The sequence below is a fragment of the Rhea americana genome, unplaced genomic scaffold (assembly GCF_003343005.1).
Source record: "Rhea americana isolate MKP2758 unplaced genomic scaffold, rheAme1 scaffold_63, whole genome shotgun sequence".
In the NCBI taxonomy this organism is placed as follows: domain Eukaryota; kingdom Metazoa; phylum Chordata; class Aves; order Rheiformes; family Rheidae; genus Rhea; species Rhea americana.
In genome coordinates, this window is record NW_028186790.1 from 845,085 (window position 1) to 865,319 (window position 20,235).

The 20,235-nt window shown below is 38.5% G+C and overlaps 1 protein-coding gene across 3 annotated transcripts in view; it reads right to left on the reverse strand.

The window, feature by feature from the left end:
• Positions 1-750: 750 nt before the first annotated feature.
• Positions 751-20,235, reverse strand: part of CLIC5 (CLIC family member 5) — a 79,798-nt gene continuing 60,313 nt past the window's right edge. For all 3 annotated transcript variants that reach the window (XM_085320334.1, XM_085320335.1, XM_085320336.1), the window contains 2 exons: positions 5,673-5,854; positions 751-3,064 (listed from right to left, as the gene is read on the reverse strand). In XM_085320334.1, coding sequence (XP_085176460.1) covers positions 2,897-3,064; positions 5,673-5,854 — 350 coding nt within the window. In that variant the 3' untranslated portion in view covers positions 751-2,896. The remainder of the gene's footprint in view (positions 3,065-5,672; positions 5,855-20,235) is intronic.

Below are 20,235 nucleotides of genomic sequence, written 5' to 3' on the forward strand. Positions count from 1 at the left end.
ATATGGTTATGAATAAAACGCAACGTTGATGTAGAAGTGAGACTTGAACTCACACAGAATGGGCGYTGTAGGTGATCAGAAAATTGTTCCATTTTTCTCTTTTTTTTTCTGTATCCATCAATACATTTTAGTTGAATTTGTGGGGGTATTGTTAGAAAATGAAAATATTTAGGTTTTGTATTAATTAATTAAAAAGTAAGCTTGGGGATCTTCATCTTTTATAATGAAATCCTACAAAAATTTAACAAACCTGAATTATTATCTTACAAAATGTTCATTGCACTGAAAACTCATTTTCTATTTGGTACAAACACAATCATTTGTAAACATCATTTTTTAAAAAATAGATGCAATGTGAGGTTGCTGAGATCAAATGATTTTGATTTGGCCCTCTTTTAGAAAAAGGACATTAGGACATATTAGAACATTTTGGAACCACAGGACTCAGTAAATTGGTGAAGATTCACAGAGATGGAAGAAATCAGGAGAGACGTTGAACTGGTTCACTTCCCCTGCCTGAGATCTGCTGCGTGTTTGCACAATCTTTTTTAAGGAGCTAAATATAATAAGCACAGAACAAGAAGCTACGACTGCCTCTACGTCTTCAAAGATCACTAAAACTGTGATTAAGCAAAGCCACTAATTAAAGTACAAACTTGAAACATGACAACTGAGAAAAATGCAGATTCTGTTGATCAGTATGCTCTTAGTCAAACCATAYTGAAAGCAAAAAATCCAGCTGACTGTTAATCAGGGAACAGACTTTTCATTAGAAATKAATTTGCAGAGCACTGGTAATATTACTTTGCTAAACAGATGGAGTCATCTAGACCAGTGGCTGGGTGAAAACAAAAACAGAAAGACAGACAGCAAGGACTGAGAAAATTAAAATAAATAAATAAATAATCAAGTTAATTAAAAAAAATCATAAATAATCCCATGAAGGTTTTTTTTTTTTTTTTTTTTTTTTTTTTTAAATAAAGGCCAAATGTGCTTATGTACTTTTCTAATCTCATTAGATTTTTTGGCTATTAGTGTTCTTCAAGCCATTTGATTTCTCAGCAGTATTTTAAAGACTGTGAGCCTTTGCCCTCCAGTCTAGCCAATGTTAAAATGTCCCATTCTAAGGGAAGACTTGGAAGTTCATGGATTTTCTTCCAAGGTTTTGGGAAGTTCAGAACAAATTGGTCACTGCACGCAAAACAATCAGCTATGAAGTATCTTCAGGGTCAACAAGCAACATTCTGCTCCCAGTTGGGTCAGTGTGAAAAGCAAGATAATCCCACCAAATCAACAGAATTGCTCCAGATCGTCATGAGCACTATAGGGCAGAAACCAGCTTTGTATCAGGCCTCCAGTCCTCCAGGTTTCTGAGCGCAAATAGGCCTGTTGCGAGGTTCCCCTAGGTCACAGCTTACCAGCATGGATTTYCCCTGAAATCAGTGGAGGTCTTCACAGCTCTAATCAGAAGGGGGGGCCCACACCATGCTAAAGCTCAGCTTTATTTTATTTTATCTTTCAAAACAACTATAAAACCCCTCAAATTGAAGGCTGAGAGCCATGTACACTTTCATACATATTAGGGCAAGTGAGCTTTGTACAAAAGAGCTGTCATTCTTAATTTGCTAAAATAATGTTCAGCTAGTCACCACTTTCAAGCAGATTGCATCATGCAGATTGCTACAGACAACAAAATAATCAGTTTGAGAAAGTAGAACCAACAGTCATTCAACCTGGATTGAAAAATCCTGGAGGAGGGGGACAAAGGCATCGCGTATGGATTTCTGCTAGTGTATCTGCCAAATATCTGACTGGGAATGTGCTTCTCTTTGTTTTAGCCTGCCCTCCTTGAGATTCGCAGAGCAAAATGCTCCCTGGGAAGGAAGATGAGTGCTTGAAAATGACCCATCTGGAGAGCAAAGCGGGAGAGAGTGCTTCCYCTGTCCGGAATTTGTACGCAGCAACAGATTTCTCCTGCCATCCAAGTTTCCCAAGAGAGCAATACAAAAGAACTGGCAATTACACAGTTAAGATGACAATATTTTACATGGCTGGGTTAGCTGTGCAGATGCAGCCTATTCACTTGAGTCAATACCCTGCCCCCGTTACTGTGGTAGCTCAGCGTCTCTACCAACTTGCAGATTTACTGGGGATATTAGCACCCCTCTTCCAAGGGCTACTCGCTCAAATGTTCACTCKCTTTTCCTCTAAATGTTTGGATCCAAAAGCAACATGTAAATTTTATTCAAAGTAGCATCTGCAAATCTGGCATATTCATTCAGGCTTTCCCCACTTGTGCCAAATTAAAAATAAATACCTTTTAAACTCCTGGGCCCGCTAAGACAGAAGATGCATTCAGAGAGGTTTTTAAATATAAGTGCTAAGAGCATGTCTCCTTTAGGGTCAAACTCTTTTTTGTCCTCACTCATATTTTGCTCCTGCCTCAAGGATCCCAGTAGCAGTGGATATATCACACTAGAAAAGGACATCCTTGAAATAACCTAGAGAAGAATCAGTTCGATATGTTCCTAACTGACTTATCTGAAATTTCAGCTAATATCTTATTTTTAAAACTCCAAATAAAACAGGTGGTGAGATACTCCAGCATGAAACAAGAAACTAATAAGGAGGACTCATTTCCAATACTGATTGTGAGTAATACTAGTCGTGCTAGATCTTAGGTTCAGATTTGAAAGGGTTTCTACACCCCTCCACTAGAGTTGCCTTTGCTTTCTCCAGGGAGAAGCAAATTTGTCCTGGATCAATATACTTTTAACRGGTGGAATCATAGGGATGCCAACCAGACAGCACAATCATAAGTATATCTTAAGGCATCAAGGAGAAGAGTCTGTAGGATGGGGATCCCTCAGGGATATAGAGCCTGTGCTGAGGTCAGTTAGGATTTGCTGAGCCGCTTGGCCACATCTGCATAGGCTTGCTCGATTTCTTTGTCTGCAGCACAGGTATTGGTGAATTCATCCCTGGCATAAGCATTCTTCAGGTACCGCCATAGCCCCGTCATCTCTGTTGGGAACTCAAAGTTGCGGTATTTCTTTGCAACGATCTAAAACAAAGACAAAACAGAAAATAAAAGCAACTTGCTGCTAATATAGCTCTAGATTCTTCTTTTAGACAGCTTCTTACTTCTTACTTTCTTGACATATAATAGCACAGGAGAGAAATGCTTGGAAGCTCAGAGGCTTATAATAGAAGATTTTGAAAAGTGACTGTTGGTCCATCTCTACCTTTCAAAGATGCTACTTGACCTAAGTACATTCCAACACAATTGCCTGGAAACCATGATCAAATTATGACTTTTTATATTACATAAAGAGTTAATTAATTTTATCATAATATTTTTTTATGTTTTCCACCACTCTTATGAATGTCTCTCCTTAAAGCTGAGGTGCCAAAAAGAGCCGATCATCTGAAATCATAAAAGGAAGATAGATTTAAGGTAAAGGTATTAGTAACAATTAAGAGAAACATGTATTTTGCTTGGCCAATTATGTCAGAGAATTTAACCACCTACAGTTGTTGGAAGGATCTATCCATGATCATACAAAGGAAAAATCTAGGGTGGTAGGGGTACTATGATGGAGAAACCAAGGTGATTCACCAAATGTTAGAAATAGAAGTATGAGGATAAACTAGGGRAGAAAATGGTTATTTAAAGACTTGTTAGACTGGGAAATGGTCTTTCAAGGGAAATTCTCAATTATTCTCAATTATTAAAAGCAGTCAGGTCCTTATTCAGCAAAATATTTAAGTGCCTACTTAATTTTAAGCACCTGTATAGTCCCACTGAAGTCAATGGGACTAATCTGTGTTAAAAGCTAGTTGGTTGGTTAAGTAGCTTGCTGGATTGGGACATTTCAGTTTCCTGTAAGAATATACCACATTGAATAATCCTGTGGTGACAGAATGAACTAGCTGATAGGAAGGGAAAGATTAGTTGATTTAATGAATGCTTCCAATCTCTAATTTTTTTGACAGTATAAAATTGTTCCTGGGCACAAATTACATTCATATGTGCCACAGAGTTCCCCTCTATTATTAAAGTATATGGTAGAGCTGTTTTCCATCTCAGATTTCTTAGAATAGTCATGTTCTCAGAAATTATTATGATTTGTTTTTATCACCATGATCCATTTGGCATAAGCAAGGCCAAATTCTGTCCTAAAATGCATTTAATTAAACACTCTTGCCTTCAATGATTTATACACACGCACAGGGAAGATAAAAACTCGCTGAGCAATTTAAGTCAATATTTTCACAATTTCCAGCAGGCATCTTTCATCAAATGAAATAGTCTTTATAATTTGCCTTTCCATCTGTARAACACTTTTCAGACAATATACTATGCTTATTATGGTTCTCCTGTTTGAGAAAGTTTTTAATTGTGTTTTGACATCTTTCTTTTTATCTCAATTAGTCAAGAACTAGAAAGGGGCCACACAATAATTTTGCATTGTCTGACTCCAATGTCAGTAGTGAAGACGAGCCAAAGAAAGAGCTAAACCTGTGAGKATATTATTACATTTCTTAACTGGTGACTTATGCACTTTTTTTTTCTTTTTGCATGTGTGCAGTCAGCTCACATGGCTCAGTTTATGCTTTGGTTCATGGAGCCAAATTAGATACATGACTTGGCTTTACTTCCTAGCTTTCTTGATTACCACAGTCTGTCAGGTACTTGCTTTACTCTAACGAAACATGTAATCTAGTAAATTAAATAAATACAAAATTTAGAAATCAAGATGATGTACTTCATTYGCACTACGCTGGTGACCATGTACATTGCGAATCCTGAACCTCAGTGGTGATTCTGATTTGTTAATCTCTTTTTATGAAATACCAGCAGAAACAGTATCCCCTCCCCTCAGAAAARGTGCACTGCTGTTCTCAAGTTACAAACGCACGGGAATGGACTGAAGTTTGACATCATTTTTAAGAATAATGGGAACTAATTAATGCAAAACACCGTGCTRTTATTTGCAGCAGGGTGAAAATAAGAGGTTGATACTTTTTAGTGTCCTTGCTGCTAACCCATGAYGTGACCTAGCGTGTCATTCTGTTTCCTCGTGTACTAAGTAGTAAGTTGCCTAAGTTAATCTATAGGAAACACTGAAGAGAAAAAACGGCACTTCAAATCTTGATCCTCTAGGACTTAAGATATGTGTGCATATATATATGTTGGCTTTAGGCTTAGCTGCCAAAGCGATGGACGAAATCTCCATTGTAGCCATTTCCGCTAACCCGTGTACTTGCTCATCCATGCTAGTAAGTACAGAGAAGAAAGACATGGGTATTACATAGCACAGTGGTCTTCTGCCCATCACAGAGTGCACTTCACTTGAGTGGGTGGCCATGTCTCTCTACAGACTGCTTCCTTTACCTACACAGATAAGGTGAATCTTATATATACCCAAAATAAAATGGAATTTTCAGAAAGCAAGGGAAGTTTACAATCAAGAGATCTTTATACATTGCATAATCTACCTTTACACTCTGGCCAATGCCTAAAAAAAATGTAATATGCATAGATTTACACAGAAGACAAGTGATTGGCAGCTAAAGTAGCAGCACCATTGTTCAACCTCAAAAGTACATGTAGGAATGARGGCACATTACTGTCAGAGAAGACTTCTTTGTCACATGCTACCTTTTACCTTAACAACATGGAGTTTGGGCAGAAGGTTGCAGTCAGCTAGAGTCAGGTCATCACCATCCAGAAATTTGCGTTTAGACACCTTCTCCTCTTCAGTACTGTTTGCATCGATCTCCTCAGGCAGAGGGGTTCTCAGATAGTCATCCAGCTTCTTCAAAGCTTTCACCAAACCTTTTTCAAGGGCTTTGCCAAAAAGTAATAAATAAATGATTAGGAGAGGGTAGGAATTATTTGGCAACACACATCACCAATGGCTATGACAATACCTGGAGAAAAGGCAAGAGCCATTTCTTTGTCGTTAGTTACCTGAGGGTAAAGTTAATCCTGAAATGGAAAAAGGTAATATAGGCAGCTGCTACGCAAAGTCTTCTCCTGACTAGTACAAAAAGAGATCACAGAAGAAAWGAATTAGTTGTCAGTATGATATTTCCATAATACACATTCACCTTAGGGTGTTTTTTGCTTTCTTGAGGCCAYCACACAATGAGTTGGAGCTCTGTACACTGTTACATTGTTTTTCCTAAGCAGCCAGGTGGCACTGTAATGAATGAGAATTGTGTAGCATTACGTTAGTTCTGAAAAGTTGTACTTTTATTACTTTAAAACCCCTTCCAGATTAATTAAAGACAACARCAGTATTTCTAAAGATGCTAGCCAGAGCTCTATGGTGCTAGATTCCCTCCAAAATTTGGAAGATACACAACAGCTGAAATAAAAGTAACATGATGATAATTAAGTAAAAAGCTACACAAAACAAACGAGATATTCAATCAGTCTTAAGATTCTCCTTACGTAGGGTTCAGCTTGGGTGTAAATTCTCTTTTTCATATGTCACAWCAGAGAAGAGATTTTGGACCTCTCACTTCAGGAACTACTGAAGACCATGACCCAAATTGCTGCAGCTCCAATGAACACCACACATAAAATGTCACCGAGATATAGTAGTATACAGTCGAGTGCAATTTTTTTTACTTGAAAATATCAAGCTGGGCACAGAGTTTGTGTACTCATACTTTACCATCAGGATAATACAAAAYTATGACTTCTAACAGTACATTCACAGAAAGCTGAATGAGAKTRCAGGTTATTTAAAGTGAAAACACTCTGGGGCAAGGAGGATCTTTTGCTTCTGTGTTTGAAGGGTGACTAGCATGATGGGGTCTTGGCCCCTGACAAGTGCCCCAAAGTGCTAAAGCAATATAAATAAGAAACAGCAAGAATTTACAATGTGAAAAAATAACAACATGACTCATAGGCTTAGGGCCAGAATTTCAGCTGGTGAAAATTACCTGCAGTGATTTATACCTGCTGTAGATCTGGCCCAGAGTCAGCATTTTAGGCCTAATCCTGCAAARTCTTATACCTCTGAGTGTAAGTTACTCCATTACTCCGGAAATTACTCTGTTACTGCCATTTATCTTAGGGGGGACTATTCAATATGTCAAGTTACCCATGCTGTCTAAGAATACAAGGCCTATAGAGATAAATATATTTGCAGAGCACCACAAAAGCTTCAAAAGGCTGCAGAAATTGCCCTGTATCGAATAGCTTGCTGGCACAGGTAACACTGCTGGCTCTGCTGCGAGCTRCTCCTGCGTTCTTGGCACGGAGAGAAAGGCAGCGTGTATGGGACCGTTCAGAAAGCAGGAGCTGAACACCACAGAACATGCATTCTCTGCTGCCCTAACATCCATTATACCTTATGCCAGTGGTGGAAGTCAGATTAAGCTGCCTGATGTCTTGCTTCCATTGAAGCCTCTTGGCCGAGCACCAAGGAACCATACCAGCTCTTTTGTGGCTGACTCTTAGACACAGTGGCAAATCACGGCTTAATTGATTGACTGGAGAAATGACTCTGATCCAAGTGAAAACACCCCAACAAACATAGCAGGGAGGGAAAGAATTTTATGTCTGAAAGCATAGCATCTAAAGCGACTGAAGTGTTGCCATCCATAAAACAAAAGCGTTGCCATCCCTTATTTAATCAATTCAAATTGAATTTTGACACTGACATTCTGCTGTCAGATTCTGGCACTGGTGTCTTTAATCATCTGCAGCTGTGCTCTGCTGCACAACTTCTACTGAAGGGTAATAACTACATGCCGTGTAATATACCCCCATGTGGCARCACTAGAAATATTTAGTAATCCTTTTGTTTTGACCTATAACACCTGTCGAATAGATTGGTCTCTTTCTCTTGGTCAGCCCCAGACTATGTCCTCTTACGAAGAATTCATTTAGAGACAATGGAATCAACTTACCGCAGTTTAATTCAATTTTGTTCATTCAAATTTTAGCAAACTGGCTTAATACTGAGCATTTTCCAGCATTCTCCTTCCCCCAGTAAGATTTTTGGTTCTTGAAGTCATCTGTCCAATATTTCCAGTAGAAGCACTATGTTGGATGCTTTGTGCTACCTTACAGGGTCAGTTAGGTGTGTTTATAAGGACAGCAGCAGCAGGTGAGATGTATTTATATAATTCTTTTCTGGAACTTATTAGGATTTTTCTTTTTCTTTTTTTTCCCCCCTCTTATTGATATATCAAAATGCGTCATGGCTGTCTCAAAAACAATGCTTGGAGTGAAGCCTATTTGTGACAGCGAGAAAAACATCTATCTGAATTCATACTTGGCACTTGCACATGACTGCTTTAGGCCAAAAATAAGCATGTGTTCAGGGTTCAGCACATCTGTGGCCTCCTCCATAGGCTCTGCTGGAACCAAAAGGATCCTAAGATCTCTGAACAAAATCACCACAAGAGTCAGGCACATCTCATATTCTGCTAACGAAGACCTGGACCAAAATTTGTGACACCAGGGTATTGAATGATCCTATTTAATTAATTAAAAATCTTCCTAATCTTAGTAAATCTCCTAAAACAACCACGAATATAGAACAGTAGTGAACAAGGGAGAACTGCCTTTCTCCCARACTGAGTAATGACAGAATTTTGAAAAGCTGGGAGAATTAAGAGCCTGAAATTCCATTTTTGAATGGAGTTTAGGTGGTCAGGGTCAGATTTTAAAACCTTTAAATGTTTTTCAAGGCTTTTTTGTAAATCCATATGCAAACATCCATGTTGTAAAATCCAGTTTTTAAGAATCCTGTAACTGCCATGAGATGAACATCCAGATTTATCTATATAACAGATAGGAAGTCTTAGAATCCTAAAGAAGATGCTAAGATAAATCTATACCCCGAGAAGGAGAATGTTGAAAATAGTCCATAAAATACTGAAGCAAGAGGCTTCTAAGCCCCACATCCCAGGGAGAGAGTGAAATGTCTAATTCTGGCATGGTGGGGGGAACCCACCTTACAGCAGAATTCACCAGTAGCCCCTCTCAAGAGACAGGTACCTAGAGCTGGTCAGTTTTTGATTTCTCACAAAAAATGYGGAGAAGTGCTGTACTTTTACCGTGGGTAAAGGGAGAGCATTTTCCTGGCATGTGGAAGACTGAGTTTCAAATGCCTCTTCAACGTGATGTCAGTCCTGATCTCCCGGGTGAAATCTCTAGTATCAGATAATCCGTATGGCTCTCCTGTTGAGCTCTTTCACTTTCCATAAATGGTTCAACATTCAGTGGATCATGACTGAAGCCTGACAGCAAAGGAGAAAGCCTGAAAAACTACCTCTCCGACCTCCTCTCTTATCCAGTCTATATTTAAGCATTTTATGAAATGTGGGGAAAAAAAGTAAACAGAGACAAAAAAATACTCTCCTTTGAATATTCTACAGTATTGAAGGTTTTGGGAACCTTGCTGAGTAAARAGATGTCTGTGTTCATATTATTGAACAAACCAAGCAGAAAAGAGATTTTATTCTGAATCTCCCACACTATTGCTATTTTGCAAAAATCTGGATGACCTTGYATGCAGTCTCCACTGGAAAGGGACAGCAGCAAGGGACAGCAGGCAGTCACCCGGGCAGGAGTCCAGTGAGTACAAGTCCATCACTAGTTAACTGAAGACATTTAAAGGGATATGACTGATTAAAAAGCAACCGATTCCCCAGCTCTGAATATGCTGCCACAAAGAATTTCAGAAGAAGCTAGACATCTAATTCTCATGGTACCTTCTCCCCTTGGTAACATCATTAAACAGCTAAACAGGTTTGCTGATAACAGCTGAGTCTTCATTGAAAATTGCATTTAATCTCCACTAAAGTATGTAATTTAAGCTAAACATATAGGTTTGTATTAATCACACTGAGCTTCCTGTGTATCAGTGGAATCTTCTCCTCTGTACTGCAGTTAGTTTGGGTGGCTTCAAAGCCAGCTGTATGGGGAACTTCTTCCTAAGTGTCTGACCTTGGCCTTGCACTGTCTTGGTAACGACAGGGTGGATGATTCAATATTGCAACAYGGAGTGGGGCTATGCCAGGGAGTGTAGCTCTACACCGATTTTAAGAATTTTACTGCAGTTACTTCCCCGCCCTGCAGACCATTAGTATAAACTTAGAGATCCAGAATGTCACTAGCTTTATGAGAGGAGTCCTGTCATCAGGTTATCACTGCAACAACTGCAGATGTCTGAACTGATAGAAACCATCTTTCTGGGCAGTGAAACCACCAAGCACAAAGACACTACCACTGTTCTGCCTTCACAGTGGTGTATTTGATATGAATTCAAATTCCAGGAGATTCTACCTATGTAGATACAAAATACATGGTGGAACCACCTCTCACATCCATCACTATCCCGTTCTGGACTATTTAAGTTGCCAAAGACAACTTAGAGCAATCATGGTCCTGCTATGTCATTCTACCAAAAGTAAATAAATTTATTAGTATAAAAAAACCCTCATGAGTTCTTTGTGATTTTCATTCCCCCTTCAAAATCGTGCTTTTATACAACTTTACTGAAGAATCTTGAGTTAGAAGCCAGAAAAATAGCACTTTCCAACCTCAAAGTAACCACAGAACACTTAATGAATGTATTACCATCTGTCAAATGCACAGGGTGAGGTTCAATTTAGCTGATGATACCTAATTCACAATGACGCTCTGTTTTCAGCAAAAGGTTACTTGATGTTGAACAATGAGATTAACAAATCCTGACACGCAGAGAATTACAAATAATGTAACAAAAGTTAATAACTGGCAAAACTGTGCTCTCAGTTACACTGTCATAAAAGAGTAACTCCACATTGTCAACAAGCTATTCCATATTTACTCCGGTCCAACCAAGAACAGATTTTGGCTCTGTTACTCAACTCTTCAAGCAAAAACTTCCTTAAACTATTAGCCTATGCAACTGTTTCCAGGGGACAAAGAGAAATCCTTGTGTCTTGAAACATTTATACCACAATTGAACAAAACATTGGAAAATATAATGCATGGAGCAATCCTGCAAGTCAAGGGGAGGGCCAGACKACAAAGAATCATTACTAGGTTCTCAGGGTGAAATTCCGGCCATGCTGAAGCCAGTGGAAGTTCTGCTGTTGACTTCAGTAGGGTTAAGATTTCTCCAATAGCTTTTAAAGCCAAAAGGGACTCTTATAATCATTTATTCTGACCTCCAAAATAATACTGGCCATAAAACTTCAAATATCATAGGTCTTTTCCATCTCTATTTTCTATGGGTCAAATAAGGCTGGAGCAAAATGGAAAGTAACTAGAAAGTAGTAAAAGAAAAGTGGTTTGGAAAAAGTAAAACTGATTCAGACTGTCCACACCCACAACATTTACAGAGGTCAGACAAGGACTCTTCTTCCCTTTCCTTGCACTCCAAATATTTCCCTCCTTGCTGGGATGAGGAGAAATAACAAAGCAGATAAAGAACATAAGCACCAATCTAAGTGGTCTGAAGAAGCCACTGAAACACGAATCATTTCATCCTAAAATAGAAGTCTAGGAAAAGCTGAATTACCCATCAGAGGAGCCTCTCTTTCCCTTTTGAGAATAACAGACTAGTTACTTTAAAATAGCTAAAATTAGATGAGATGACTCTATTTTATTTGTCTCAAAATACGCCCGAGTGGATCCATCTGCAGACTGAGGGGATTACTTGTTACTTAGTACAGGAGGACATGCAGAGCATAGAAGGCACAACAGGGGCGGTAAGAATAATGAAATCTTTGGCCAAGTTGAATATAAAAACTATTTGATTTAAATCAAACCAAAGCAAAAATGCTTAATTTTTTTGAAATTAAATTAAAATAGCACAAACTTTCTAAGCAAACAGAACAATAAAAAGAAAATATGTTCTGGGATGGCTGGTTAAATAACTCATTCCCAYCTATCCAATCATTTTCATAACATTTTTAAATAATCTTTAAAAACAAAATTTCCTTTCCAAAAGAAAAAAGAAACTTATTTTTACTTTTYAAAACAAGTCATGATCCAACAAATTCCACCTGCATTTGCCAATAATTCAGGTTGACCACTCCATCTATTGTATTTTTGTCAGGTAAACTTTTTATCGCAAAATATTTTGTTCAATTTGAAGTAAAATACAYGTGACCATCTTCGTAAGTGATTACCACCAAAAGCCCAGTGACAGCAAGGCTTCAAAGTTATCAAAGCCCAGCAACACAAATGCTTCTGTAATTGTCATCCGAAAGCACCTGAGACTGACCTTGGCAGAACTGCAGGTTTCTTAATTGTCAAGCCCGTGAAAGTTCAACGAACAATAATCCATGTATAAAACGAACAATGATTCCTGCTGCTGCTCTGGATAACTGATTGATGTTTTTTCCTTTTTACTACTTTCTTCCATTGCCTTCCAGCAAGATTTATCTCATAACACACGCAAATGAACTTGGTGAAATATGCAATGAGGGAAAAGAGGGAACAGTACATAAATATTCACAGTCTCACACAAACAATCTGAGATTTATTTTTCCTTTAAAAAAGCAAACCACCTTTCCTGATCACTTCCAGATTCACAGTTTGATATTATATGAGACCCAATACTGTTTTCTGGTAGGAGAGAGAAACCAGCTAAGAAACAGCAATTTAAGGTAAGAAAATAATATCACTCTACTGGTCTGACTGGCTGATTAAAGACCAAAGATTCATTCTTCCACTCTTTTTTTCCTCCATCCTGCTCATTTTTTCAAGTAGCATCARCAGAATATTGCAACTTTAATAAATATATACAATAAATAAATTAATCCTTTTCACATGGAAGAGTTCTGACAGCAACACAAATGTTGCTAGATTATATACTGAACAGTTTTGTGTCTCTCCCTATGATTTCAGTATAACCCTTGAGATCTGAGTGCCTCCTCTGCTTAGCCATTTAAAAGCCAAAAATGTCTTGTCTAGGCTAGATAAGTAGGTTCCCTTTCTGTTGAAAGTCACCAAACATCTCCAAAGGGCAAGTCTTTCCAGCTGCCTAAGACACCTGATTTAACAGAGTGGTGTGACTCACTCTGCACGTGTCCTTCTCTATACACCAATTCTAGAGGAAGCCTAAAGGACTAGCTCAGACTAGACCCCTAACTTCCAAGGAGGTGAATTCAAGTGAGATGAATCCTACCCTTTGAATAATTTCACAGTTCACCYAAGTGATATAGGATAATACTTTCCATTTTTTAGAAGCCACTTAAATACTTGCCAAAGGGCAAGTATATCTGAGCACTGCAGCACCCAATTTCCACGCATATTTCTACCYTGTGGGAGCCCCGGCTTTGAGCAGGAATCCAGGGATATATCAAGCAGTCAGTGAGTGGGTATTCACCAAGCTAGCCATAGGAAAYGCAGAGGAGACGGACGGAGGTTTGGCTCCCATGCATCCAAGGCATTCAGATGTCCAACTCCGGGCCAAAGGGAGTTTCTGGAGTGAGTCATCTCTCTTATTAAAGATGTTCCACTCTAGATAAATAATTCAATATTCACTGGAACAGAGACTTGAACATGTTCCCACAATAAAGCTAAATGCCCATATAACCACACTGAAAAGTTGCAAACTGTCTGTTTCTATCCACTTAATGAATCAATGAATATCTAATTGTGTACACCAAAAAGAGAGAAAGAGTTGCATCTCTCATTCCTCAGGTACTCAACTTTACTGGCTAGGGTTTCCTCCTAGGGGACAGGAGTTCATATTCCTCCACATCAGCCAGACCTAGAATTTCAAGAGGGATCTTTTACTCCTGGTAAGCATTCAGGTAAGGATACAGCTGGAATGGGAGAAGTCATATAATGCAGGTGTGCACAAACATGCAAASAACCAAACAACTTTGGCCACAGGCTGCCCCTCAGACATGGGCTAAACCAGGCAAAAATAGGCAAATATTTTGCATGTAAGTTGGCACATACGTTCTGTGCAGGTCCAGTGAGAGAAACATAGCTGATAAACCCTAGTAGCAGTTCAGCCAAGGTTCCAGGAAATATGTGCTGAAATGCAGTGATTAGATGCTCAAAACAATCCTAGGAACACAGATACACTGCAAATTTACTGACCTAAGTGCTTAATTTACTTAAGGCTAAGATTCACCTTGCCTAACTTGAGCCATCTAAATGTCAGGTATCTAGTCCAGCTTAGTCRGTCTGGCATCCTTTACAGATAGTGCTGAGAGTTAGACATGTCCAGAGGAAATTCTCTCAATTTTACCTGAATCAAATTGCATTTCAGAGACAGACTTATGCCTCTCTCTACCAATCACAAAAGGAACCAAGATGAGTGACTGACTGATGTTCATCTTCTAGACCAACAAACTTAGGATAGATGATCCCTCCCTTGTTACCCTCTTTTCCCTTCCCTACCCAGCCCATCTACAAACTCTTGACAATGTAGACTATTTAATCAGAGCTTCTTCCCAAAGGTTTGGAATACTTTGATATCACTTTTTGTCTGAAAAAAWTCATGGAAAGTATGTTGTTATACACAGGGAGAAACTGAATAGAAATCTTTAACCTTACCTACCCTTTCCTCAGTCAGAGCATGACAATCTGTGGGCTAAAAACTTTACACGAGTCCAAGCTTGTTCTTCCCAAGTTTTTCCACATGATCTTATAAAAAAGTTTTAGAATTTCTGTGTTTCAAATTCCTATAGGTAAAGTAAGGATAACAACCCTCTTCAACCGCATCAGACATTGCAGAAATAAATACATCAAATATTTTGAAGTACTCTGGAGATAGGGACTATGTCAGTTTTGGAGACTTGACTCTTTGCCTCTCCTATAACTAGCCTTTCATCCTGGTATCTCTGCTACCAAACTTGACGTTGCTAAAAACAGTAATGCACTAGCCATGGACATTTATTTCAAGTTAGAGGGAGATAGAAAGGTGGGTGTTCTCTAGAAATGCAGTCTGCATCTCAGAAGTTCTGTGTTCTTCTTTCTCCATGTCAGTCAGACTGCAAATATCACAAAAAGAACAGGCATTGTCCTTTTTATTGTTTGACATCTGTSCTACTCCCAAATAACACATAGTGAAACAGGTGTATTAATAACATAATTAAAAAGAAAATTGAACACATTTTTTCAAGTATCTAGGAAGATGGCTTTTGAATTGGTTCTAGCTCTAKATTAAAAACTCRGGTTTCTTCCTCCACTTTGCTTAGYCAGTTTTACAGTGAAGGGAGAAAACAAATGAAGTATTTGTAAAGTTATCATGAAGAATGTATTTGGAGCACCTTTAAATGCTGCTTAAAGGAAAAAAAAGCATAGATGTTAGCATGATGCCCCCAAAAAAGTGTTCATTTCTAAGTCTCCTGCTAGCTGAAATGACCCTGAGGGCAGGAAGCAACTGAATGTAAAACTGCTGGCCTACRAGTGCCCCAGGAGGAGCAGTACCTAGCTTGCATTTCACAAATCATCTTAACTCTGTAGCAGCACATAAGTGACAAGCATCATTTCTAGAGCACATCCCCATGGGCCTAATGCTGACCTCTGTGATACTAGTTCTGCACAGGTGTCCCCATACCAAGTGCAGACAAGCAGCAGCTGATTTGCATCAGAACCCTCAAAAGAAAATCAATCCCTATACATTATAAAGCCATGTATTTATAGTACAAGTTTTTCACTGCAATATCTTGATTTTTAAGGTGCTGTGTGTTTATTCAGAGTGTAAAGTATTGTTTAACTAGCAAAGAGCAAACAAAATGATTCTGGATCTAACAAAGAAAAACTAACTACAGAACRTTTTTGCGTTAAAATACGACTGAAGTTAGCCTCTGATACAGTACAACTGAACTTCAGTGACAGTGCTATGGGGACCTCTTGTGTTCTAACATCTAAGCAAACAAAATTGTTCCTAAACAAACTGTTGATGCTTGCATATTTAATATCAATTGCTTTCAATTCTATATGCATACTGGAAAAATTCTGCTTTTATTTCAACAGTATAATCCCAATTACATTCCACAGATTTAAACCAAGCTGTTTCACTTATACAGTGGTAGAGTGAAGATACATGAGATGGAAACTCAGCACTACTGTATTCATGTATACATTCAGCATATCATACTCACAGACTGGGAAGAGCCTGATTTTCCTCTAGCGCYAATTGTCACTCTTAGTATAACTTACTAGATCTAAACAAAGTGGTTCAAAATCCTCAGTGAGACAGAGGGAGATGTTCTAGTCTAGTATATYTTACTGTTCTTTAAATTGTCTACTTCTTAAGACAAAGTCTATCCACTATATGGCACTATGTAATTATTAAAAGTATATGTAAATTTAGCTATCATAGCTAGTAGAACTTGAGGACAAAATTTTAAAGCTTATTGCGTTCCCCAAACTCTCAATTCACTTAGCAATTTTCATCCTTAGTTCTTTTTTAATTCYGATGTTTCTAGTATTTTCTGCCTTTTATATTCCAAAAATGGCCAATGAGATACATAATGAGTAGGTGATGAGACTGACAAAGGAATCAAGTCTCATTCCTTTTCCATTGTGTCTCTGCTTTACATGCTTTTGTTCCAAGCCCCAMTACATGACCTAATCATGATCATCATGACTGTGTCTTAACTTAAGATCTCTGAGAGAAGAAGTAGCAAAAAGAGTTATAATCATGCTTGGACGTATGAAAAAATTTAAGTAGGAGGAGAGGGAGTTGTCCTGTTGCAACAAATACAAAAAACTTTCTTCCTGGTTCTGGTGTTCCCAATTAAAGAAGGCTTTGGAAATTCCAGAAAGAGGTCAAAGGAGAACAATAATAGTGCTCAAGGACTGGAAAATAAGCCTCAAAATGTCAGTTTTGAAGAGTCTATTTATTCAGCTTCTCAGAGAAGGTTGAGAGGCTGACGTGTCAGCTACTCACCCATGGATAAAATAGCTGATAAGTGTGAGAGAGCCCTTCAGGCTTGCAGACAAGGCATGAAAAAGTCTAATAGTTGGAAGTTGGACAAATTCAATTTTGAAATCAATCCATTTCCTCATTGTTAAAACAATGAACAGTTTATCTACACACAAGGACGGAGGGGAGGTAGATTCACTTCCTGGGGTGTTTATGAAGAGATTAAGACAAGACAAACTTTAATACAGTTCTGGGAGAAATGCTACCACCGGGGTGGAGGGGGATAGAGTCACACAGGCACTTACGAATCTCTAAGATCATCTTTTATGTCTTGGAACAAGGACAGCAGTGGATTGCCTGTACTGCCCTCAATGCCTATTTGCCATCAAGATAACGACCACAATTAAATCTCCTGCTTCGAGACTTGAGACATTTGCAAAGATAACCAAACCTTTCCTCCCAATACACCATTAATCAGATGTGTTATGGGGTTTATCCATGACCATCCAGTCATTCTCTGCCAGAAATGGGAACAGTGGAACTTCGTGCTGGGTGGAATTGCCTTGGAATGGTGCAGAAAATCTCAGTGAGTAGCTGCCTCCTCACATGTTCAGAGTCATCCTGATTCCAGATTAAGGCCCAGGAAAGAATTTTCTTTCAGATCTGACTGCCTGAATCAACAGGGATTCACCTTTCTCTTCAGTGCAGAATGTGGACCAGCTATTACAATCATCTGGGCATCTCTCATTCAAWAAATTCCTCCTCTTACAAGGACATTGTGCACCAAAGACAATTTGTTTCTCCTGATTTCTGCCTGTGACACACAACAGCTTATAGCTGAGGCTATAGGTATTTATTATTTTATTCACAGGCATAGTATTTCAGCTAAAGGACTGAAATACTAAAATACATGTGCTCAATGTGCAAAATTGTTTGGGCTGTCATATGCAGGAGATAAAATACATAACCCAAAGGTCCCTCTAGCCTTAGACACTGTGAAATTCTGAAACTTCTTCTATAATCAGAAGAATTGGAGTATTTAGAAGAGAATTACATCTCCAGGTCTCTTTTACTCACCTTATTACCAGCACTGCTTTTAAGATAAAGGTCAAGTATTTAAGATCTGGTCTAATAAGTAAAATTAGCAACACTGATTTTCATTCTTCTGTTTCATTCTTCTTTTCTCTGTTATTTTATGAAGAATATTTGTATGCACAAAACAAAAATATATTTTGGAAAAAAAAAAGGATTCTGGGCCAATCTGCTTCCCTTTGAAGTCACTAACAGTTTGGCAAACTGACTTCATTGAAATCAGGAGCCAGTCACTGAGTGCTCTATCATGTGATAGCTTGTTCCGTAATTGCTAAATATAAGCCTGTGAACAATTCTCTTGGGGGAAAAAAGAACCAATTTGGTGTTTAAATCTAGGCATTTGCTCACATAAGATCTGGACACTTTAYGGAGTAAGGACATAACTTCATCTAAACCCTTGCTGAGGGGAACACATTTAAGATGCACCAAGAATATTGAAATAAGGGGAGTTACGCACCAGTGCAAACAGTAGAGTAATGAAGTTAAAACTGAATTTTAAATAATAATGTAATTTAGGCCTCCCATTCCAGCAGCGAGGCACTTAATTCCTCCCAGGACTGCTGCTGCCAGATTGCTCTAATCCATTTCCAGCTGTGCTACTGCTCCTGTGTGTGAGCAAGGGAGCTCGGCTGGGAAACAGAACAAAGCATCCCAGTTAAGCCAGCAGCATTTGAAGGAATATTCAAACACACAGGGGAAATAATTTCTTCTTAAATAAAGTGACTGCCAACTACTGTTCCTATTGCATGTATTTCAGTCTAGGCTTAGACTGTGCATATAGGCCCTGATTCTGCAAAGGTCTTAAGAACATGCCTTAATTTAAGCATATTGTGAGCCTCTTTGACTTCAAGATATATAATCAGCTGTTATTTAGGGCTTTGCATACATTCTCTCTCATGTATACACACACGCACACGCACACAAACATACATTTATTCTCTCTGTCTCTCTCCCCCCCGCCCTTTCTCCATGGTATGCTATGGTTTCAAAGCTACAAAGCCACAAACACATAGCTTTGTAAGAAAATTTTATCTCCTGATACATGAGTAGTAAATATTTACTGTTCCCTGAGTGGCTGCATCTAAGAGTACTAATCGAGACCTGGACCCCATTGCACTAAGTGGTGGATATACAGAGATCACCACTTGGACAGCTTACAGTCTGCACACATCTGGATTTACAGGAAGTTTCAGTTTTGCTCTTGTTTTGTTCTTAAGCAGTATTTTTCATCTATTTCCATGAGGAGAGCTACATGCCTTCCTTAGTAATTTAAAGTTAAAAGATCTCAGAGGGAAGAAAAAACTCTAAATGATAAAACTTTTGGAAACCTTCCCTAGTAATGTACATATTTCCAAGGTGAAGATTATGGTTTGCTATCATTTTAGGGAACTGAAAATCTCCTCCTTCCAATAGCATAAAATTTTAGTTCTTAGTTTTGGCAGGTCAGAAGATATTGGTCCTTAAACCTGTCACTGGTACCAGACAGAATATTGACTGTGCTAGGCCTCCTGCCACCATAATTTCGAGAASATTTTCCAAAAAATTATTCTCAAGCAAAATTATTTTGTAAACTGCTGTTCCTCAGTATTTCAGAATCAGACTTCGATTGAGGGGCAAAAAGCAGATAAGGCGATCTAGGATGGATGATAAATGAAACGTCACATTACTTAACAAGTTAGCACATTGCTGTCAGTACTATTTTAGRGGTCTTTATATGCCTGTTTTAATACAGAGACAGAGCGGAGAACAGTTTTATTAACATATCATGAGTGAGTTATACGGGTCATCCCAAATGAATGGCAATAAAACTTTATATCATGCTCACTAACGTATTTGGTATTTTATGGGCCACAAATGTTGCAGAAAAGCTATTTTACATATGTTTTAGAGAGTGGGTATTTTATATATTACGACTGGTTTTGTAATGTTGCCAGGCACTTAGTTACTGTGAGTCCAACAGTACTCWGCTTAGATTGAGCCATAAAAAACTGTTTAAAATATTCTGAAATAGCTTTTCTTGTGCTTCAAAAAGCCATAGTTAAAGATCTGTCATCCTGAAACCATCCATAGCCAGAGAGCCCATCTTAAAGTAAGTCCTCTTCTCTAAAATGATTTTTAAATCTCTTTCTAGTCTTTCTTGGTTGCATGACAGAGAAAACTTAAAATCATCACAGTGTAGGACAACTTATGGCTCATGCTGGGCCCTGCCCTACTAAAGCGTGAAGGTGCCTTAGGGAAAAATGTTTTACTCCACAATGCCTATCTGCTTCTGTAGAGTAGACTA